General features: G+C 44.0%; 2 protein-coding genes across 2 annotated transcripts in view; one reads left to right on the forward strand and one right to left on the reverse strand.

Moving 5' to 3' along the window:
• Positions 1-1,383: 1,383 nt before the first annotated feature.
• The window catches only part of LOC149325841 (glutathione S-transferase D7-like), a 41,293-nt gene continuing 17,509 nt past the window's right edge, over positions 1,384-25,167 (reverse strand). Inside the window, exons 5-6 of the mRNA XM_089565073.1 lie at positions 10,729-10,899; positions 1,384-2,406 (exon numbers count right to left, since the gene is read on the reverse strand). Coding sequence (XP_089421199.1) covers positions 2,272-2,406; positions 10,729-10,899 — 306 coding nt within the window. The 3' untranslated portion in view covers positions 1,384-2,271. The remainder of the gene's footprint in view (positions 2,407-10,728; positions 10,900-25,167) is intronic.
• On the forward strand, positions 22,046-23,054 carry LOC149325842 (uncharacterized). The gene has a single exon (XM_089563364.1). The coding sequence runs from the start codon at positions 22,155-22,157 to the stop codon at positions 23,052-23,054; it is 900 nt and encodes a 299-aa protein (XP_089419490.1). The 5' UTR covers positions 22,046-22,154.

Raw genomic sequence — 25,167 nt, forward strand, 5'->3', positions numbered from 1 at the left:
GTCGACAGAATACGGTGCGGAATCTCCACTAATTTATTTTATCGAACTGCTCACGAGAACTCCGACAGCAACACCCGAATGCTAAAGGCAGGATTTAATCCTCCCCACGATTTGCAAGCGGAAGTCATTAGAAGTAATTTCTACGCTCCTTGGGAGTGTGTTGAACTTTTGTTGAAACTAAAGGTGCGACAGTCGCATTAAATCTATGAAGTCTGAAACAGTCTTTTTTTGTGTGTGTGTTTTGACATGATATCCTTCGTTGTCTTTATTATTGTTTTCTGCGCAGCTCTCTTATTCTTTGCCTGCACCGAGAAATGCATACAGCACTCAGATTTCATGCCTTCCTCATTTGCAAAATCAAGGTCTTAGTATATTTACCTTTCTCCCGTCATGATTGAAAATATCCCATAGGTATGGCAATCTAGATACTTTGCCCTTATACTAACTTCAGCAATAATTAGTGCTTCTATATCGAAGACGTAATAGTTAAATTCTGAATAATTTCGTCAATCCGCCGTACCTCCTACGTAAAAAAATAACAGATTTTCTCCACATAAAAGTCTACTATTATCAAAAGCTTTCACTTACTGTGGTAAGCAACTTGCGCTCTTAGGCGATTTCTGTTTGTAATTCCTTAACCGCTGGCTTCAAACATCACGCATGTCATTTCTATTTCATTAACAACTAAAAAAGCGTTTAGGCTCCGCCTTATGCCAGAAAATATTTAAAGCCTTAATTGACAAATCACTTCATTGTACTGTTTACGTAAAATAAATCCTGTAACGATGATTTAGCTTTTTTTTATTCCACATTGTATCTAACCGTGAACGAGAAACAACGGTATTTTTCTTTTGTGATCTTGAGGTAGCTGCGTTTAGAGGTAGCTACGATCATTTTCCCCATTTTTTGTATAATTCACCTTTCTGGGTTATTAGGCTGAATGATAAACTCTTTTGTACTCACGTTTTTATTTTACATTTGCAATATTTCCGTGTGCTGCTTTTATGGCGCTGCCTCATTTTAAAATTTTTATTAACGAACTTGCTAGTTTAGTTGATTTTAGTTTATGGGGTTTAACGTCCCAAAGCAACTAAAGATTTGAGAGAAGCCGCAGTGGAGGGCTCCGGAAATTTCGACCACCTGGGGTTCTTTAACGTGCACTGACATCGCACAGTACACGGGCCTCTAGAATTTCTCCTCCAAAGAAATTCAACCGCCGCGGCCGGGATCGAACCCGCGTCTTTCGGGTCAGCAGCCGAGCACCATAACTACTGAGCCACCGCGGCTGCCCTCGATGATTCTCACCTTGAGACCTCCTTCTCTAGTATTCACCTCATGCGCCTAACATAACGCACCACGTTAAGAAAAACAAAAAGAACAAAATTACACACATGGTCACAGCCGGTTTTATTTTTTGAAAGCACAGGTGAAGGTGAACTTTCGATGAAGACTATTGCTCATAATGATGGCCGTTCAAAGCGCAGCCAGCACCATCGATCTAAAGATTTGTGGCTAAGGAACAACCTCTGAGCTCTTCATTCTCGCCCTGTGCAGCCGGGAAAATCTGTTTCCGAACAATTATTTTCCGATTCGAGAGAACTAATGTCTCGTAGTTTTTTTTTTTTTTGGTACGGGCTTTATTGGCTAGTAAAACATCCTACACTCAGTTGTTGTTTCGTATATCGCGGCATGTACCGAAAGGGCCATGTTTTAGGGCACATAAGCACCAGAAACTTTTGTTTTGTGCTTTCCTTGCGCCGCCGGTGACAAATTGAATAGAAGCAACTGATCGTTCCGCTTGTGTGCGCAGCCACTATCTGATGCCGGTAACAAGCGGCAGTTCATTGCTACAGCTCAATACCTCCTTTAGAGTGATTGAATTTGCAAGTAGGATATCCTGGTTTGGTTATTGGGGGTTTAACGTCCCAAAGTGACTCAGGCTATGAGGGACGCCTTAGTGAAGTGCTCCGGAAATTTCGACCACCTGGGGTTCTTTAACGTGCACTGTCATCGCACACCACACGGGCCTCTAGAATTTTGCCTTTATCGAAATTCGGCCGCAGCAGCCTGGATCGAACCCGCGTGTTTCGGGTCAGCAGCCGAGCGCCATAACCACTGAGCCACCGCTGCGGCCACACATACACTTGAGACGTTCAAACAAGGCTGCAGTGCCGCCGCATAATAGTGCTATTGCTATATGGAGCTACAAATGACACTGAGCTACCGCTGCAGTGCCGACTCAATCAATCTTGCGCAATTGATGTTACGTCGTCAATGCATTCCGAGGCACGCCCGGAACTGCGCTATGCCCTGAGTGTTGATCTCGTTGACGGATGACAGCTTCATCTGGATCCACTCGTACCATGTCTTCACGTTCGGAAAAGACGACAGGTCATAGTTCACAGTCTGCGCAAGAGAACATGGCCAATAAAAAAACACAGTGCTTAATTACACATCTCTGGACTACGTATATTAGCAGAAATGCGTTCGTTGGTAAGTTTGCGCCCAAGCTTTTATCTGGAAGGGTTACCTTGTGGGCATCGTAAAATGAGCTAACTGCATAAGAAAAACGCCGCTAAAAAGGACGCTATCTGCCACGTGTGCACTCAGGAATTCTACAAGAAGTAATACCGAACTGCGGTAGCCTGGAGTGCGAGCTGAACCCCTCCTATACAGCACTGCAACACCCCCTCAGAGCAGACCTGCTATGTGGGTTTTATTTTGCGATAAGGTTTACGGTTAAAGGCTTCCATACGGCGAGAGGCAACCTGTTAGAGAAAAGGAGCCCCCTTGGTTGGAGGAGGAAAACTTTTGTGTAACCAGTTGCACATTGGTAGCTGGTCGCCATTCTCTTTGTGCGATGTCCTTAGTCCACGTCTGTATCGTCTGTCGCTGTCCTGCGCGCCCGCTCTACCAGCTATTGCTGGTCCCGTGGGTGTGCGCTGGAGAAATCATATCTGAGAATACAAACTGAGGTGGAGGATGGGTGGTTGGTGCCCGGGGCATTCACATAAGAAGTGGAAGAGTGTGGGTGCAGGGCTGCTGCCTGTTGGGCAGCATCCAGGAAACTGTGCGGGGAATAAGAGATGTTAGTGGTAGACGTTTAAGTAATGTGTGCGTCTGAAGCTAACGCCAGGCCATGACGATTGCTCTGTTTAGGGGTGTGTTTTTTTTTCGGGGGGGGGGGGGGGGGAGAAGTGTTCTTCTCTGGTGTGTGCAGTGCTCGAGAATGAGTGTGTATGTTAAAGATGCTCTTAAAGAGGCTCTGACAGAGGCTCTGAAGGGGGATCTCAATAAAGGTGCGGTATTCCTGAGACATTAAACCCTCCCGTAAGAGTTTTTTTCAATTCGTTGCGTAGAAACTGAGTTATATGTAGTAAAAATTTAAACTTCGCCGTCTTCGCGCCCTCCCTCTCTTTTCATGCTCAGAGGTCGACGCACCTCCGTCGGCTCCCCCGTGAGAATTCCCCGGGTGTGGGGAGAGGGGGACTTTTCGACGCGCCGGAGCTACGCTGCTGACTGGGCGCGGCCACGGCAGCTGCGTAACGCCCGAAAGAATATAACCAAGATCCATCTCTCGACACAGTTATGCCGCAGCGTGCCACAGGGAAGGGCGCGAGCATGAAAAAGTCGCCTGAAAGGACACTCCAACTTTGCACGCTACTGTGGGCTGTCAACTGCGTGTTCTGGCTCAGGTGTTCATGAGGAGAGTGATTAGGCGAGTTCACGTACTCCCCTCAGAAGGTGGTTCAGGAGCCCTTTACTCTTCCTCTGCAGCCCCCGGCCAGACGCCATGTCCTCTCCCGTTGGAGCCTGGGCCGAGAGCGTGGGCACGCTCGCTGCCGGGAAGGGAGGCGATTCAAAAAAGGGGAACTGTGCCGGGGAACTTTGCTGGAGGATACGTCTCATCTGTTATGAGAGCAGGGCAGAGACAGGCATACGCCCGACAGGCCGCTTCTGAGGGTCCGGCCAGCAAGGATTGCTGTTGCTCTTGCAATCCTTGCACCAAAATGCAGAAGTTCTCTCTTCTGCTGTCCTGCTCGAGCACGGCTGTATTGAAGCTGAGATTCGGTCGTCGCCAGTCCAGTTCTTGGTCCCTACGCTTACGGCTTCCGGGTTGTCTGGGTAGCTTGAGGTATCCGTGTAAAGGACATATAGACATTCCCCGACCTGTATCAACTCGAGCTTTCCTATTTGCAGCACAGTGTTCGGAATGTACGCGATAATAACTGTGCTTGCCCTTGACGCTAATAGTCCAAGGAATCAGGGAGCCTCTACTCCATTTCTCGATTTACGCTTATTCGTCTATCCTTGTTATGCTCGTGTATTCTTACAAGCCTCAATAATTATGTATGATAGTTTGAAAGCAACATAGGCGATAGGGACTGCCCCTGTACATTAGATGATTGCTTAATAGTGAAGTCTAGCGAAAAAAAAAGCGGTCTACCAGAAAATGCCGCAAGCCAACTCGTCGTCGCAGTAAAACGCAGCCTGTGGCCGGCCCACCTACTGACCACCTCAGAGCTTGCAAACGGACAAGGCGGGGAAGCAGTCACTATGGGGTTGGCTGTAGGAAGGGATAGTGCAAGGATGATGAAGGCTGCTTCTTTGGTTTCTGTGCTGCTTTCCTCAAGAAATAAAATTGGCAGGGGCTCAGCTTGGTTAAGCCCGGAAATTGCGAAAGCAACTTCATCCGTTTCTTCAGCCCGCCGTCGTTTCCTAGCTTGAGCGAATTGTTGCCGCCTTGCCTTGTGCATGTCGGACGACATGGCCTGGTTACGCCGGGACGACTGCGACGACTCTATGTGCGACGAGCCGGGTCGGATCCCGACATGGAGGAAGGAAAGAACTAAGGAGAGGCCCTGACGTCACTTTTTGTGAAGCCGCCCCGCAACCGGAAGTTGTATCGGCTCTCCTCACTATCTTCTTTCTCCACCGAGCTACGGGGCGGGGATCGCGCGCGGCTCGCAAGCGCTTCGTAAAAGGAAGGAATAAAAAAAACCGCGCCGCTCGCCGCTACACTACTACACCTCCCTCCCTATCAAACACGCACCTAGACACAGACCGGTGCACAGGTACGGTGAACCTTTTCCGACGCCTGGCGAAGAAAGACGACATTGCGCGCCGCTTTAGCTCAGCTCACCATCCTCCTCGGGCTACCGTACACCCGCCGTGTGGCCTTCGACACGCAGCTCAGCATCGCCGAGAGCGGCTTCATGTTTCTGTGCTGTTTGGTGAGGTGCGAAAGTTCGCTGATCAAAACAATCAACGCCTCTTCGCGTGTTGAAGCGCGGTTCCGGAGTGCCACCTTTTCGCGAGATTCATTTCAATGCATCGATCGCTCCGCGTAACGACACCAAGTTTGACGAACAAAATATCAAATGAGCGGTTATTTGCTGCATTTAAAAGCAATCTTAGATGCGTGCGTAACCTCACGACACCAGGCATGTAGACTTTAACACGCAAGGCCGAACACACCGCGCCGAAAGCCCGTCCACCGCCACCGAGAAACACTCGGTCCCCTAGCAACAACGACGCTAACGACGCCGTACGCCGTTGCTAGTGGCCCGAGTTTTCTTAGCAACAACGACAACGTTGCTAGTGGCCCGACTTTTTAAGCCTAAATTTTGACGTCACTTCCGCCACATTCTCGCCAATGCATTGGGAATACGAAGGGCCTCTCCTTAGTTTTCCTTCCTCCATGGATCCCGATATATCTCCGTCTGGCGTGACGTCATCATAGCGAGCGCCTCCTCGCGGCAGCGCCGCGCAGCTGCTGCTCGGCGCACCGTGGTGACGCTGGGACGACCGCGACGACACGAGTTGGGGCTCTGTCTCTCTCCGTCTGGCGTGACGTCACAGCGGAGGTCATGCTAAAGGTCAAACGTGGTTACACCGCCGGGACGACGCTGAAGGGCTCAAAATGCGAGCAGTATTGCTTTCGCAATAATAATTAAGCGCTCCTAGACCACGTAAGAAACAGTGGGTGGAATTTCGCGGTACTGAGCAAGTTTCGCAAACGGTATGTGAACGGTTTAGGTTACCATTTCCGCATTTGCCGCCGTCTTTGGTTTAGACGCTACAAAGTAACACCAGACGCTGCGAAGGAGGACATTTTCTTATATAGTCTTTCTGGTGCCGGGCATCGATGCTCTCGGCCACATTTCATGATAGAATATTACACCCAATGAATACGTTAAACCACGTTGGCATAGCTCATCGTGTACGTTAAAACGTACCATGCCAAGCCACGGGCTTTCGGCGAGTCGGCTGGCTGTCACACTACGCACACTGCCGCTTTCATTCACCAATTTAATGCTGAACTGGTGCCTATCATCAGGTGTTCAGCCTGATCACGTGTCGATGTATGGGCCTTAGCGCTTTCCCGTGGCGAAGTTTTGCCGCATAGGTAACCACAGCCGACGTAGACGCCGAAGTCTGTGCGCTATGGCCCGTCCCTTACGCGAGTTTTTCTGAGGAACAAACCTTGTGAAAAGTGGTTGGTCTGTTTTTTTTTCACCTGTCGGCGCATCTCATCGTTTTGCTACCCTGCACTTTAACAGTATTTTCTAAGGGCTGCTAAAAATGGCACTAAAACGAATGGACATGCTTCTGCCATTTCATAACTACCTGTTGCCGGTTTGGATTCAGACAAAATAAATCAACAGAGCTCTACCTTCGTAACCAAAAGTAATATATATTAGAATAATACGAAAGCGAAATGTTAGTGTTTGATATTTTTCTACAACTTGCGTACGCGTTTAACAAAATTAGCAATGATATTTTTTAGAAAACTAGAAATGTATGGGATATACGATGGCAAGCTTTACATTTCATGACTTATCGTCTCGAAACAGTCCGTTCAGATTAATAACTTACTCATATCCTTCAGTTAACACCGGTGTCCCTCAAGGACATGGTCCTCAGCTTTTCAAGCCCTATATTAATAATATATTACTATTCACACTTCCACCGCTTTACAATTTATGCAGACCATCCCTCCTAATTATGCACAGCACCCCTATATCTGGCAACAGTTGCAACTGTCTAAGCGTACATGGTAATCGCATATTAAGCTATCTATAAAAATGGTTACAAGCTAATCTCTCGCGGTAAATAGGACAAAATCCAAGGCTGTAATTTTCCGTGCGAATAAGACTTGCCGCGCAGCAATAACCGTTTTACAAATAGCAAGCGGTTGAAACCGTGAAATCGTTTAAATCACTCGGTGTGTACTTCCAAAAAAACATGCAGTACGATGACGATATTAATTATGTCATGCTAAAGGCATCAAATGTTGGCGTCAGAGAAATATATTAACAGAACTTCTCGGTGGTAGAGTTGGTGGCTGTTCATTGTAACTATTTTAAACGCGCCAAAATATTTGAGCGTGAATCTGCTTGCAAGTTTTGTCGCTGAGACTACCTTGCGGTAAGGTGGCGGCGTATTGATAGCGGTGCGCGAATCTCTGATTTCTAGCTTTGTGCATATTACGTCATCCTTGGGAACTTGTACGCGCACGTGTAGTTAGTTACAGCACAAGTTTTGTCATCTGTGCCTGCTACAGACCGCCACATTCTTCTATTATATTTTGTGCCGACCTGTATGATGTACTAAACGAGCATCGTCACGCGCTTTCCGTCGTGACCTCTTCTCCTTCGTGGCGACTTTAATTTTCCGGCAATTAACCGGTGCAATGAATTTCCGCCTTCATGTGATGGTTCATCCGAGTGCTCTTCTTTCATCAACCTATGTCTGGATTTTAGCCTAAAGCAGCCTGTACTTCAGCCTACCCTACTAACTACTGCGCAGACACGTACAAGCGCTAAAAAACACGGACAGAGAAGAGACTTGGACAACACGAGCGCTTTGGGCCTCATTTAATTCCTGCAATAACCTTTCTACCTGGGTTTAGTGACCATTGATTATTCATTTCGACATTAAAGCTTCCATATCTACTAAGAAATCATCGAAATTCATTCACGATTATAGAAATGCTGACTTGGTTGCAATCAATAGTTAGCTGGAAAAATTCGCTGCTGATTACATTCCAAGTTTTAACACCCAATCCGTCGAGCAGAATTCGTCTTTATTCAAAGAAAAAGTTGCTGCTCTAATTATTGAGCACATTCCTCAAACACTTACTTACTTGAATTCTAATGCTCCGTGGTTGAATGCACGCTTGAAACGTTCGCTCAGCAAAAAGACGACTATTTACGCGTGCTAAGGTGGCTCAGACGTCTGATCGTTGGGAAGCTTACTTTAGTGCTAGTACTGCAAATGAGGAGGCCATCAATGAAAGCAAAGGCGAGTTTTACCAGCGAACCATACCATTCCACCTTAAAGATGATCCGAAAAAAATTTGGAATGTGGTCGGTAGTAGTAACAAAGCTAATACTGTGGTCTTTTATGATCAAGGAAGTAATCCTATAAGCTACCATGACTGCTGCAATACTCTCAATGAGGTATTTGCTTCGTGTTTTTTAACCACTTCCAATGCCAACCAAACCATTGCTCGCGATTTTGAAGTTGTCGGAATGTATCCTGTAGTTATTGACTCTGGCGGCATTGCATCTCTGGTTCAGAAACAGAAGCATTCTTCATGCTCAGGAGTAGACGGCATTAATATCAAATTTCTAAAAAATACAGCTGCTTACTTGCCATTGATTTTACGCGAAATATATGCCCAATCCTTGCAGTCGTGCAGTATCCCAAGCGACTGGAAGGTAGGGAAGGTGGTTCCGTTGCATAAGTCGGGAAGTGCTCGTTCGCCTTTTAATTATAGGCCCATTCCATTGACAAGTGTTCCATGCAAGCTCCTCGAACACATCATCTACTCGCACCTTGTGTATTTCCTTGAAACTAGCCCATTTTCCACGTCATGTCAACATGGATTCAGAAAATCCTTTTCATGTGAAACCGAGGTGATGTCTTTTACAAATGATTTGTTTCAGGCAATTAACAACGGAAATATAGAGGATTGCATCTTTTTAGATTTCGCTAAAGCCTTTGATACCGTTTCTCATCATTTACCCTTTATTAAACTCAGTGCCCTTAATATGGAAATCAATATTTTAGGATGGATTAAGTGTTTTTTGTCTAACCGCTCCCAGGACGCCACCGTTAACAACCATTGGTCGTTTACTATCCCCGTAACATCCGGTATTCTGCAAGGTTCAGATTTAGGGCCGTTTTGTTCCTAATTTATATTAATGACCTACCTGCACAGGTAACCTGCCATACAAAATTGTTTAGTGACGATTGTGTTATTTGTCGCTCTGTTTCTGACCCCTCTGACAGTGCCGCGTTCCAAGATTATCTAAACTGAATATTTTCCTGGTGCACAGATTGGATTATGGCAACTGACGTCACTAAATGTAAAAACACGCGAGTCTCCTGCCGCTTATTCGATGATCCCATCATCTATTTCCTCGGCAGTTCATCGCTAATGGCAGTCGGATCTTATAAATATTTTCGCGTTCACATCACAAATAACCTGTCATGGAAAATGCACATTGACCTCATATCCAATAACGCTACTGGCGTACTTGGATTCGTTCGCCGTCATTTTCATCTGCCACAATGCCTGTAAAACTGCATCTTTATAACGCTCTAATCAGGTCCAAATTGGAATATGCATGAACAGTTTGGGAACCCGGTCATCTAATCTTATCACAAACTATTGAATCTATTCAGATCCACGCCACCCGCCTTATTCTGTCTAACTATTCGAGAACTGCAAGTATATCTTCAATGAAAGTAGCCATAAATCTTCCTGGCCTTTTTCTCCGTCGCAGATACTTTCGGTTTGGTCTATTTCATAAAATTTACCACAACACGACCCATAAAAATCAACTGCTTATTCGAATCCTCATCCTACGTGTCATCGCGCATCGATCAATAATATAAGGCAGGTGTTCCGCCATGTCGCACCGACACTGGTCTTAATTCATTTATTCCTCGCACCCGCAACGAACGAAACCACCTCCCTGCCTCCATCACCACCATAACCAACTTTGACGCCTTCAAAAAATGTGCGAAGGATTTTGTATGCCCCTCCTCTCTGTAATGCCGTCGGGCCTTGAGAGCACTGAAATAAATGAATAAATAAATAAATACGTAAGAGAAGACCCTCTGTCAATTATCCTCTGTTGTGTGCCATGTGGTAGCTCTGGTGACTTTAAAATGCGTCAAAGCTACACTGAATGCGTACACTTTGTGCATTTTTTCGAGACTTGCTTCGTGCAGCGCCCCCAAGCAGCTCACGCCCGGGGCCAACGCTTTCGAGGGCGACGCTCCCCGGCAGCCCAGTGGATTCCATCTGTGTCTAAGCCACGAGGCGAAGGAGCTGAAGTAGGAACCGCGCTGTTCCATTCCCCCTTGCACTCACTGATGTTTGCGACCGCGACGTGAACGCCACTCCTGCCAAAGGTACACGACCACGCCATCTCCCCAGGTTCCCATCCTCTCCCTGCCAGGGCCGGTAGAGCCACACGCGAGAGTGCGTGGCTGCGAGTTCTCCCCTTCTCCTTCACCCTCAGTGAGGAGAGCTACGCGAACGGAAGATGTCGCTGTAATGCCTCCCGCTGCAGCCGCGTATTCCTAACAGTCGCCGCATGGGAAGGCAGAACTTGCCTACCGTATTGCAGCCGCTACTAGCGTCAGTCCCTCATCTACGTGTCTTGCAGAACGCCGAAGAAGAGTTCGTTTCGCACGGTGATCTCTTACCTCCGGAACGGTGAGGGACTCCATTAGCGACACGTCAGCCAGAGTCATCTTCTGGCCAATCAGGAAGCGTCTTGGGTTGCTCTCGAGCAGCGTCTCCAGAGAACGCAGGCTGGTCTGGAAGGCAGCCTCCTTTTTGGGGCATTTTTCTTCACCTTTCATCAGGTACGAGTACTGTAACGACAGGTATCATATAAGGTACGGTGCACCATGGGGCGTGGGGCCATCTTACTGGTAAATAAACCGAACGCTATGGAAATCGTTATTTTATCCCACCGTCCACGCCTTACGTGTCCTGACACCCTTGTTTCAGTACAAATGATCGTTTCCTTACAAGCGCCTCAGGCAATCCAAGAAGATCCGTAAGCCATGGACAACGCCAAGTCTACTTACAAGAATTTTAGCGAAGGATAGGATGTACAAAAATTTCCTGAAAACACGAGATTCTGATCTTCTTAAAACGTGCGTAACAATTTAAATAAAGATATCAGAGCTGCTAGAGATGAATACTATCGTAATATCTTTCTTAATCCAACGTCGAGGACAGACGTAACATAGAATTAAATATTGTTAAAAAGCTAGCAACCCAACCCAAGTTATAACAATTACCCACCAAAACAATGTATATTCTTGTGAAAAGCTCGCAAATGCATTTAGTGATTTTTTGTTGAACTGAAGACAAATGATTTTGATGTTAAGGCTATACACAACATAAACTGTACTGTAGATCATACTTGTTTTCTAAGTACTGTAATAGAGGATGAAGTAGTATCTATATTTGTCGCATTAAACAATAGTTGAAGTTGCGATGCCGATGGTATTAAGATTAAGCCTGTAAAGTATGTCTTTGACATAATAGCACCCAGTCTCACCCATATATTCAATCTTTGTTTACTGAATGGTGTGTTTCCACAGAAAATGCAGACTGCAAAGGTAACAGTTGTCTACAAAAAGGGGGATAAGAATGAATTTGGACACTGTCGGCCATTGTCAGTATTGCCTGTGTTCTCGAAAAAGTAATTCTGTCCCGGATCAATAACTTCTGTAATAAACATGACATACTCACATCTTCGCAGTTTGGATTTCGAAAACATTGGTCTACGGAACTTGCTCTATTAGAACCAAAAGAATTCATTCTAAAATCTTTCGAAGGCAAATATTTAGCTTTAGGAATATACGTACATTTTTCGAAGGCATTTGACCGTCTTAATCACCTGCTACTACTGAAAAAGCTCCAAGTATACGGTTTTCGAGCAAGATCCCTCTTACTTCTGAGCAGTTGCCTTAAGAATCGACAACAGTATGTAGAATTAAACGCTCACCGATTCAGATGTCAAAGCTATCTTATCTGGTGTGCCGCAAGGCAGCATCTTGGGCCCATTCCTTTTCAACATATATGTAAATTACTTAACACAAACAGATAAAGAAACAAAAATGGTCATATATGCAGACGATACCACTTAAGTTTTTTCTAGCTTATGCGCCTCGACCATGAAAAGTGGGCGAGATTTAACGCTCTACAGATTAATAGTTCAAAAACTAAGCCCATTATTTTCTACCCCAAGAACAGAGACGTTCAAAATAACGATGTTATTATGCTCAATAATTTTAAACTAGATGTAGTGAATTCCTTTAAAACACTAGGTGTATTTTTCACAACAAAATGCCATAGGACGAGCGCACAAACGATATAACATCTAAACAAGCACATCCTCCCTGTAGATGTAAAAATACAGCCGTATAATTCACTGTTTCGCTCACATCTTAACTATTGTCACTTGATATGGGGAAATACACCTTTCACGAACCTACGAAAGCTATATATTCAACAGAAAAGAATGCTTAGAACAGTATATAATGTAGCACACGACCACCCATCAAAACAATTTTTTTGATAAAGGAGACATAATGCCAATAAATTATCTGTATGCATATATACCACTTGATTTCCAGATACAAAATTGGACATAAGAGCAAAACTTCTTTCATTTCACAACTGGCTTCATTACGCAAAAGAAACACACCGTACACAACAAGAAGCACCGATACTTGGCACATTCATTCATACAGAAACGGTTATGGAAAACAGACGCTCAAACACAACCCTCCGCATTTTTTTAACCATTGCAAAAGCCACAACATGACTGTTGAAAGCCTGCAACAAAAAGATCTGCGACATTTTGTTTCCGTTATATGTAACCGGGTATAATTTTTCATGGTTTTTGTTTGCTTTTTATGTGTTACGAAGTGTTACATTTTTGTTAAAATTGGATTTTTGTTCATGCATTATTCGTTGTCTTGCCGTTGCTTCTGCCTATCTGCTTACCTGCTGATACTGTGTGCCTTTCTTTTTCTTTTTCAAATTATGCATCTTTCGTCGAGGAAGTAGTCAAGCTATTACCCTAGCTTTTTCTCTCTGCCCCCCACATCTTTGTGATGAAAAATAAAGGCATTATTATTATTATTATTATTATTATTATTATTATTATTATTATTATTATTATTATTATTATTTGTTCATGCTGTTTTGTTCATGCTGTTCGTGCACTCCATCACACCTTGTCCGCATGTATTATTTCACAGCGGTTAGCAGATCATTATTTCACTGCCTGTCGTTTTTCGCCGAAATATAAGCTACCTGGAACCACTGCATCAAACGGCAGGGATGCTAATATGCTAACTGTCACAATTATAGATGAAAGAAAATTGGATATGCTGATAGGGTCCTTTCGCTGGGCACACTTAACTGAAGGCGAACCGGTGGAGATAGTATACAGAAAGTTGTGTAATAAACTTGACCAGCTGAAAGAAACGTGTACTCGGAAACTAGTGCGTAAAAAAAGGCGGAATCACAACTGGTTAAACCCCGAAATTATGCGGCCAATCGCAAATCGTGATTTGCTTTGGAAACGCTCTAAACGTGTTCCTAAAAATAATGACCTTCGTTCTGAATACAGAACCGCAAGGAACAGGGTTGTGGCCCTTATTCGATCCGCACGACGGCTGTACTTTCAGCAGCAGTTCCAACGATCCTATAAAAATCCTGCAAAAATGTGGTCTCTGATTAAACACCTTCAGGGAAATGAAAGGAACCTTTCTTGTTCGGACGTTTTGGTAGACGAACTTGTGTCGAAAGGTGATGATTTGAATAAGTATTTCACGCTAGCGGCCGAAATGGCAGCAGCGCGGCAAGGCTTGAAATGTACACTAAAAAATTCCTTATCAGCTTCCGCATATCTTCCAAGGCTATCAAAGGACGATCTTGCCAGGCTAGTGTTTAGCTTCCGACGAAACAAGCCCGCCGGAATAGATGGTATATCGGCTGCGCTGGTACAGCGGAATTTTCACGCTCTTTCGGACATACTGCTCTTCTTGATTAACGGGTTTCTGGAAAACACCGTAATACCTGAAGATTTGAAAACTGCTATCGTAAGGCCGCTGTTCAAGGGAGGACAAAAAAACGCTATCGAGAACTACAGACCGATTTCTATCCTGCCAATTTTATCACAGATTCTAGAGAAATTCCTATTTGAATGTATGACTTCCTTCTTAGATAAATTCGATGTCATTTCAAACCGTCAATATGGGTTCATTAAGGGAAGAAGTACTACATTATTGCTTGAGGAATTTGCTGATGAATTGTACGCTGCTTTCGATGAAAACACGTTTAGCTGTGCTCTTTTTCTAGACGTTAAGAAAGCGTTTGATACGGTTAATCATGCTATTTTATTACAAAAACTGTACCTTCTGGGTTTTCGAGGACCTATCTATGCTATTCTCAAGAATTTCTTAAGCGGACGTTCACAAGTGGTCAGAATTAACAGCCAAATGGAGCACAGTGCAAAGCTCCCTGTGAAAGCGGGTGTACCACAGGGATCTATTCTATCTCCATTGCTCTTTAATATATTCACAAATGATCTCAGCTCAGTAACATCCAAGTGCTTGATTTTTCAGTACGCGGACGACACAGTTCTGCTCACGAAGCATATTAACTACGAGACGGCAGTGAATGTGTTGCAGGAAAACATTAATTATGTCATGAAATGGTTTTCCGAGAATGGAATCTCGGTGAACATAAACAAAACCAAAATGATATGTTTCAGAAATCCTTTAAAGACGCTACGTATAGACAGACAAGTATTCTTGCATGATCATGATTCCCTTCCCTGTGGTTGCAAGCCAATAGAATATGTAAACTCGATCAAATATCTTGGTGTTGTTTTTGACAGCAGCTTATCTTGGCATGACCACTTGGCATATCTGTGTGCTAAGCTACGGAAGGTTACATGGTTACTCTTCAATATGAAGTCTTTGGCGCCGATGTCAGTGAAAAAAACTATAATTCATGCACTTGCGTACAGTGTTTTCAGATACGGCTTAACTGCATTTGCGCCATGTCATTCACGCTGGCATTGCCGTATTGATAGTATACTGAAAAACATGTTGAAGAGCATTGTGTACAATTGTCACATGCCATCCGGCACGGACGTCTTTCAGTTCCTAGGTCTTCCGTCATTTCATTCTCTTTTTGTGCAGACAGTTGTTCAGCGGCATTTTTGGAATTCAGACTTTTTAATTATTAATACTCCTAAACGGAAATTAAGGAAAACATTTCGTTATTATGTACCGCGCAGTGTAACTAGATACGGAAAAGCAAGGCGCTGTGCTTATGTACCTGAAATCTTTAATGAATTACCGGATGAAATTTTTGCTGTAACTTCTATGCGTGACCTGAAGATGCATCTGAAAGCCCTGTGTTGATCTTGGTATTCTTCTGTTAGAGTGAAGTTATGCTTAAAATGTTCGTTATTTCATTTATTTTTATTTTTATTTTGACGTATACTCTGGGTTTAGACTTGAATTTCTGAATACTTGTGCTGTTAACCTGTGTTTTCCAATTTTTGTTTGTTTTTTTTTGCTCTCGTTTGGGTGTAACGAGAAGCGTTACTGTATCTATTGCCTTTTTTGTAGTCCTGGCCGTAACTGCAGGGCCCAGTCACTCAAGCCTCTTGTTGGCTTTGACGGGCCTGAACCTTATTGTATTAGCTACAAAATGGCAATAAACATTATTATTATTATTATTATTATTATTATTATTATTATTATTATTATTATTATTATTATTATTATTATTATTATTATTATTATTATTATTATTATTATTATTATTATTATTATTATTATTATTATTGGCAGTCGGCGGCAGTTTCTGTTCAGTTGACATATCGGAAACGCTCTTTCTTGACAGGCGCTACGACAAGCGATCTACGCCAGGATACGCCCACCGACCTCAACATTGCCGATAGCGACAAGCGTGAATCCGTGCCTGGTCGGCGGTATCGCCTTCCGTCGACACTCAAGGAATCAAGCCGAAGGTGCATCGATAGAGGACGCCACCGTCAATCAGCGGCCTATAAAAGTCTCGGCAAGCCAGCACAGCTCTGCAGTCGGCGGCAGTCTCTGTTCAGTTGACATATCGGAAACGCTCTTTCTTGACAGGCGCTACGACAAGCGATCTACGCCAGGATACGCCCACCGACCTCAACATTGCCGATAGCGACAAGCGTGAATCCGTGCCTGGTCGGCGGTATCGCCTTCCGTCGACACTCAAGGAATCAAGCCGAAGGTGCATCGATAGAGGACGCCACCGTCAATCAGCGGTCTATAAAAGTCTCGGCAAGCCAGCACAGCTCTGCAGTCGGCGGCAGTTTCTGTTCAGTTGACATATCGGAAACGCTCTTTCTTGACAGGCGCTACGACAAGCGATCTACGCCAGGATACGCCCACCGACCTCAACATTGCCGATAGCGACAAGCGTGAATCCGTGCCTGGTCGGCGGTATCGCCTTCCGTCGACACTCAAGGAATCAAGCCGAAGGTGCATCGATAGAGGACGCCACCGTCAATCAGCGGCCTATAAAAGTCTCGGCAAGCCAGCACAGCTCTGCAGTCGGCGGCAGTTTCTGTTCAGTTGACATATCGGAAACGCTCTTTCTTGACAGGTGCCGCCGCGGTGGCTCAGTGGCTATGGTGCTCGGCTGCTGACCCGAAAGACGCGGGTTCGATCCCGGCCGCGGCGGCTGGAATTTCTTTGGAGGAGAAATTCTAGAGGCCCGTGTACTGTGCGATGTCAGTGCACGTTAAAGAACCCCAGGTGGTCGAAATTTCCGGAGCCCTTCACTACGGCGTCTCTCATAGCCTCAGTCGCTTTGGGACGTTAAACCCCATAAACTAAACTAAACTTTCTTGACAGGTGAGCGTTTTTTTCGTCTCTGTATTAGTGTTTCTTGGTTTGCCGCCGACTGCACCTGTGAAGTGTATGGTTATGAAAATAGTCACTTGCGCAGTATAATTGTTCTCACTTTGTCTTTTGTTTGCTTGTGCCCATGTCTGACGGGAAAAACTGCTCTGCGTGTTCAAAAGTTCTTCCTAAAGACGGCAGATACCTGACTTGCGCAGAATGCAGAAACGGTTATCATCTTGGCAAATCATGCTCAGGTGTAGCTGATAATACATTTCTGGCCATGGGTCAGGCGAAAAGAGACTGTTGGAAGTGCAAGGGTTGTAGATCGTCTCAGACGGAAGGGAACAATGTCCCAACACAGTCGGAATCTGATGTCACTGCAGATAGCACATCTGTAGCCCAAGAGCTAACAGCCCTGCGTCGGCAGCTGGAAAGCATTAACACTACCATAGTTGGCCTCTTGCCCTTGCAGGGAAAGGTGGATGCACTTCTGTCTCTCAAAGACAGGATCGATGAGGTCTTGAATTTGAAGCAGGTGGTTACTGACCTCCAAAATTCGGTGCAGTTCATGTCATCGGCTTATGACTCACTGGTCGCTCAGAACACAGCACAAGATGCTGCAAAAAAAGCCTCGAAGAGAAAGTTTCTACACTAACGGCCACGGTGACACACCAGTCGGAAGAGATTAGCCACCTTCGGGTTGAGCTGAATAATGCGGAGCAGTACAGCAGGCTTTCAAATTTAGAATTGCATGGTCTTGCCGTCACCAGTGGCGAGAACTTGAAAGCTGTAATGGCCGACTTGGCCGCAAAAATGGAGCTCCAAGATTTTCACGAAGGTGACATAGTTGCGGCCCATCGTCTTGCTGCCAAAAAGGATAAGACACCACCTGTTCTCGTTCGCTTTGCGTCCCCATCCGTTCGTGATAAATGGCTTCTCGCTCGAGGGAAGCTTCGTTCACTTGCAGAAGAAAATGTCATCCCCTCCGTGATGTTCTTGAACGAGAACTTGACACAGGCAAATAAGGAGCTGTTTTGGATGACTCGGATCAAGGCGAAACAAATGGAGTACAAATACGTGTGGACAAAGAATGGCAAAATCTTTGCCAGAAAGGAAGAGGGCAGCTCCTTAGTTAAGGTAGTAACCAAAGAGGATATCCAGAAACTGATCTAAGATGTCTGTGCGGTTTCATTCCATTCCCAATTGTACCGCTCTTAGCTCGGTATTTGAAAAAAACCTCGCGTCTTTTTCAGTTATACATATAAACATACGCAGTATAAAGAAATACTGGGACCACTTTTTAGTCAGTGTCCGAGATATCATTCATCTTATCGAGGTTTTTGTTCTGACGGAAATAAACATTTCAGACAACTTGACACATCAGTTTCGTCTACCTGGGTATCAAGAATACCACGTTACGAGACCCAAAGGAAGGGGCGGCGGCATAGCGGTCTTTATCAAATCACGATGGTCATCCCTACCCGCTCAGATAGAATTTAAGACAGCTGAGTCCCTTGCACTTGATCTGGAGCTATCCGGAATGACGATAACTCTAGTTGCTGTTTACAGGCCACCATCAGAGCATGCTCCATCCTTTTTAGAAGAATTAAAGCAATATTTAGAGAGGTTACCATCTTACAGTAATTTATGCTTAATAGGAGACTTCAATATCGACACCTTGAAAATAGACAAGGCCTTGGCGAATAATTATTTAAACATATTAGCTGAATATGGAGTGGAATCGCTGGTCCGTGAGGCAACCAGAGAAGAACTTGTATGCGACAGAACTGTAGTGTCATGCATTGACCATGTGCTAGTCCGGCCTCCCGGCGGTATGAGTGTAGACTCCGTGTTAATTACCGAAAAACTGGCAGACCACTACTTTGTTGGCTGTAAAATCTACTGTGCTCATGAGCCATGTTTGCGACCCGTTTGGAATACTTGTTTGGAGATAATCGACAGAGCTAAGCTTGACCAATTAATCTCAGAACAAAATTGGAAAACGGTACACTCGAGTTCATGTCCAGGTACGTCCTATAAGAGATTCCTAGAAATATTTTCTGATATTCGTGACAAGCGTAAAAAAACAGTTTCTGTCAAAAAGCGCCATACAAATCTGCACTGGTTGAATCATAATATATTAACGGTTATAAAAGAAAAAGAACAACTTTGGAAGAAATGCAGACAATCATCAAATAATCAGTCACTAAGGGATTTGTACAGAGCCACGAGAAATAAAGTAACGGCAATGCTGCGGGCTTCTAGACGGCAGCATTATAACACCCAATTTTCAGCTTCTAAGAATAATGCAAAGAAAACGTGGATGCTGGTAAATGAGCTGCGTGGTTGTCAATCGCATAGTTACATTGATAACATTAAAAAAGGATTCGGAGAGATATCGTCGGACGTTGCAAACAGTCTAAATGACCACTTTTCGTTCGGGTCTCAAGCTGACAGTCATGAACGATCCCATTATCAGGCGCCAGCGAACCTTACTACGGACTCGGCCTACCTACCACCACTTGATAAGGAAACTTTAGTGCACATTGTGCGACAGTCTCGGAAAAGACGCGCTGTTGGTGTGGATGGCATATCTGCGGACGATATCTGGCGGAATCTGCCGGTATTGACGGAACCGGTTCTTTGTATTTTGAACACTCTTTTAGAGATGGGCCTGATGCCCGATGAAATGAAGCAAGCACGCATCATTCCCCTATACAAAAATGGAGATCCTTCGAACCCCGCAAATTATCGCCCGATATCTGTACTGCCTATACTATCTCAAATTTTAGAAAAACATGTTCTCGATGTTATGTACAGCTTTGTAGAAAAGCATAGCATGCTCACACCTTCTCAATATGGATTCATAGCAGGTAGCGGTACAAATGTGCTCTTCGAAAGCCTATCAGATTTTCTACATGAAACTTTTGAGCGAAACCAGATTGCATGTGCTCTCTTCTTGGATTTAGCCAAGGCCTTTGATTCTGTCAGTCGGGACATACTGTGCAGCAAGTTGTATAGCTATGGCTTCCGCGGCCAGTTTCATGATTTTTTGCGTAATTATCTCTCGCAGCGGTCGCAGTTAGTCTGTTTAGGAGAATTTAGAAGTACCATAAAATTCACTCAGACGGGTGTACCACAAGGATCAGTGTTATCACCGTTACTATTTAACATTTATGTTAATGATTTTAGCTCGGTCATTCGATACAGTAATATTTATCAGTATGCCGATGATACACTTATTATTGCTAGGCATATGAATTACAAGGACGCTGTGTCAATGCTACAGTTAGACATAACTGAAACCATGGCATGGTTTCAAGAAAACAAGATAAATGTAAACCCAACCAAGACACAACTGGTATGTTTTCATAATCCGTTGCGAACTATCAGTACACAAATACCTGTTTACCTTCATTCCCACAAATGCTCGTCCTGCGCATGCCCACCCGTTCAGTACACTGATTCAGTAAAATATCTGGGTGTCTACTTTGACTCCGACCTGGCTTGGAACAAACACATGTTCTTTATCTGTACTAGACTTCGACAGATTGCTTGCATGTTGTACCGATTGCAATCACTTGTTCCTTTACGTGTAAAAAAAATGATCTTACACTCCTTAGCATACTCTGTCATTCGATATGGTATAGCCTGTTTTTTCAATTGTTCATTGTTTTGGAAAAACAAAATTAATGGGCTGCTCAAGAACATTCTTAAGAGTATTGCTTATAACACCAACCCCCCTGCACCTGGTATTACATTGTTTAAATATCTAAAACTTCCAGACTTCGACACCCTTTTTCTCTCCACCATTGTTCCCAAGTACTTTTGGAATACAGACTTTCGTCAGCGACGCAGCATCGGTAAAGTTTTACGTGCCGATACAGGTTTTGCGATACCTCCGATAAGAACACGTTACGGTAAAAGCCTTAGAAAATACTACATTCCCCTGACCTTTAATGACCTTCCTGGGACAGTATTACAACAAAGTACACGATCCGGAATCAAAAGAGCTTTAATAAAACTTCAAAAATAGGTGGTGCATAGTGCTTTTGGTACGTATTTTATGATGTTTCGGAGCATCCGATATAGTTTTGTTCCTTTCTGTGTATGTGCACAATGGCATTGCTCAGTGTGGTCCTCTTTCCTTTTATTTTGTCTGACTGATTTATGCTAATACATTGAAAGTGTATTGAACTTAAAAAAAAAATATTTCTTTAACGTATTTATATGACACAATTATGAGTTTTCAGTGTGTACGCCAATAGCATATTTGGCTGTCTGTTAATCTGAACAAGCGCATACCATTTGTTTGTGAATTCAGATTCTGCCCCGCTGCCGGGCTCTGCCATACAAGCCATGCAGAGGCTTCGGCAGGCCCGGCAAGTTATCATGTGTATACTATGAGGACTAATAAAAATTATTATTATTATTATTATTATTATTATTATTATTATTATTATTATTATTATTATTATTATTATTATTATTATTATTATTATTATTATTATTATTATTATTATTATTATTATTATTATTATTATTATTATTATTATTATTATTATTATTATTATTATTATTATTATTATTATTATTATTATTATTATTATGCCGCAGTCGGCGGCAGTTTCTGTTCAGTTGACATATCGGAAACGCTCTTTCTTGACAGGCGCTACGGCAAGCGATCTACGCCAGGATACGCCCACCGACCCCAACACTGCCGATAGCGACAAGCGTGAATCCGTGCCTGGTCGGCGGTATCGCCTTCCGTCGACACTCAAGGAATCAAGCCGAAGGTGCATCGATAGAAGACGCCACCGTCAATCAGCGGCCTATAAAAGTCTCGGCAAGCCAGCACAGCTCTGCAGTCGGCGGCAGTTTCTGTTCAGTTGACATATCGGAAACGCTCTTTCTTGACAGGTGAGCGTTTTTTTTCGTCTCTGTATTAGTGTTTCTTGATTTGCCGCCGACTGCACCTGTGAAGTGTATGGTTATGAAAATAGTCACTTGCGCAGTATAATTGTTCTCACTTTGTCTTTTGTTTGCTTGTGGCCATGTCTGACGGGAAAAACTGTTCTGCGTGTTCAAAAGTTCTTCCTAAAGACGGCAGATACCTGACTTGCGCAGAATGCAGAAACGGTTATCATCTTGGCAAATCATGCTCAGGTGTAGCTGATAATACATTTATGGCCATGGGTCAGGCGAAAAGAGACTGTTGGAAGTGCAAGGGTTGTAGATCGTCTCAGACGGAAGGGAACAATGTCCCAACACAGTCGGAATCTGATGTCACTGCAGATAGCACATCTGTAGCCCAAGAGCTAACAGCCCTGCGTCGGCAGCTGGAAAGCATTAACACTACCATAGTTGGCCTCTTGCCCTTGCAGGGAAAGGTGGATGCACTTCTGTCTCTCAAAGACAGGATCGATGAGGTCTTGAGTTTGAAGCAGGTGGTTACTGACCTCCAAAATTCAGTGCAGTTCATGTCATCGGCTTATGACTCACTGGTCGCTCAGAACACAGCACAAGATGCTGCAAAAAAAAGCCTCGAAGAGAAAGTTTCTACACTAACGGCCACGGTGACACACCAGTCGGAAGAGATTAGCCACCTTCGGGTTGAGCTGAATAATGCGGAGCAGTACAGCAGGCTTTCAAATTTAGAATTGCATGGTCTTGCCGTCACCAGTGGCGAGAACTTGAAAGCTGTAATGGTCGACTTGGCCGCAAAAATGGAGCTCCAAGATTTTCACGAAGGTGACATAGTTGCGGCCCATCGTCTTGCTGCCAAAAAGGATAAGACACCACCTGTTCTCGTTCGCTTTGCGTCCCCATCCGTTCGTGATAAATGGCTTCTCGCTCGAGGAAAGCTTCGTTCACTGGCAGAAGAAAATGTCATCCCCTCCGTGATGTTCTTGAACGAGAACTTGACACAGGCAAATAAGGAGCTGTTTTGGATGACTCGGATCAAGGCGAAACAAATGGAGTACAAATACGTGTGGACAAAGAATGGCAAAATCTTTGCCAGAAAGGAAGAGGGCAGCTCCTTAGTTAAGGTAGTAACCAAAGAGGATATCCAGAAACTGATCTAGATGTCTGTGCTGTTTCATTCAATTCCCAATTGTACCGCTCTTAGCTCGGTATTTGAAAAAAACCTCGCGTCTTTTTCAGTTATACATGTAAACATACGCAGTATAAAGAAATACTGGGACCACTTTTTAGTCAGTGTCCGAGATATCATTCATCTTATCGAGGTTTTTGTTCTGACGGAAATAAACATTTCAGACAACTTGACACATCAGTTTCGTCTACCTGGGTATCAAGAATACTACGTTACGAGACCCAAAGGAAGGGGCGGCGGCATGGCGGTCTTTATCAAATCACGATGGTCATCCCTACCCGCTCAGATAGAATTTAAGACAGCTGAGTCCCTTGCACTTGATCTGGAGCTATCCGGAATGACGATAACTCTAGTTGCTGTTTACAGGCCACCATCAGAGCATGCTCCATCCTTTTTAGAAGAATTAAAGCAATATTTAGAGAGGTTACCATCTTCCAGTAATTTATGCCTAATAGGAGACTTCAATATCGACACCTTGAAAATAAACAAGGCCTTGGCGAATAATTATTTAAACATATTAGCTGAATATGGAGTGGAATCGCTAGTCCGTGAGGCAACCAGAGAAGAACTTGTATGCGACAGAACTGTAGTGTCATGCATTGACCATGTACTAGTCCGGCCCCCCGGCGGTATGAGTGTAGACTCCGTGTTAATTACCGAAAAACTGGCAGACCACTACTTTGTTGGCTGTAAAATCTACTGTGCTCATGAGCCATGTTTGCGACCTGTTTGGAATACTTGTTTGGAGATAATCGACAGAGCTAAGCTTGACCAATTAATCTCAGAACAAAATTGGGAAACGGTACACTCGAGTTCATGTCCAGGTACGTCCTATAAGAGGTTCCTAGAAATATTTTTGACATTCGTGACAAGTGTAAAAAAACAGTTTCTGTGAAAAAGCGCCATAAAAATCTGCACTGGTTGAATCATAATATATTAACGGTTATAAAAGAAAAAGAACAACTTTGGAAGAAATGCAGACAATCACCAAATAACCAGTCACTAAGGGATTTGTACAGAGCCACGAGAAATAAAGTAACGGCAATGCTGCGGGCTTCTAGACGGCAGCATTATAACACCCAATTTTCAGCTTCTAAGAATAATGCAAAGAAAACGTGGATGCTGGTAAATGAGCTGCGTGGTTGTCAATCGCATAGTTACATTGATAACATTAAAAAAGGATTCGGAGAGATATCGTCGGACGTTGCAAACAGTCTAAATGACCACTTTTCGTTCGGGTCTCAAGCTGACAGTCATGAACGATCTCATTATCAGGCGCCAGCGAACCTTACTACGGACTCGGCCTACCTACCACCACTTGATAAGGAAACTTTAGTGCACATTGTGCGACAGTCTCGGAAAAGACGCGCTGTTGGTGTGGATGGCATAACTGCGGACGATATCTGGCGGAATCTGCCGGTATTGACGGAACCGGTTCTTTGTATTTTGAACACTATTTTAGAGACGGGCCTGATGCCCGATGAAATGAAGCAAGCACGCATCATTCCCCTGTACAAAAATGGAGATCCTTCGAACCCCGCAAATTATCGCCCGATATCTGTACTGCCTATACTATCTCAAATTTTAGAAAAACATGTTCTCGATGTTATGTACAGCTTTGTAGAAAAGCATAACATGCTCACACCTTCTCAATATGGATTCATAGCAGGTAGCGGTACAAATGTGCTCTTCGAAAGCCTATCAGATTTTCTACATGAAACTTTTGAGCGAAACCAGATTGCATGTGCTCTCTTCTTGGATTTAGCCAAGGCCTTTGATTCTGTCAGTCGGGACATACTGTGCAGCAAGTTGTATAGCTATGGCTTCCGCGGCCAGTTTCATGATTTTTTGCGTAATTATCTCTCGCAGCGGTCGCAGTTAGTCTGTTTAGGAGAATTTAGAAGTACCATAAAATTCACTCAGACGGGTGTACCACAAGGATCAGTGTTATCACCGTTACTATTTAACATTTATGTTAATGATTTTAGCTCGGTCATTCGATACAGTAATATTTATCAGTATGCCGATGATACACTTATTATTGCTAGGCATATGAATTACAAGGACGCTGTGTCAATGCTACA

Source organism: Amblyomma mixtum, chromosome 10 (genome assembly GCF_055824585.1).
Source record: "Amblyomma mixtum isolate Tamu chromosome 10, ASM5582458v1, whole genome shotgun sequence".
In the NCBI taxonomy this organism is placed as follows: domain Eukaryota; kingdom Metazoa; phylum Arthropoda; class Arachnida; order Ixodida; family Ixodidae; genus Amblyomma; species Amblyomma mixtum.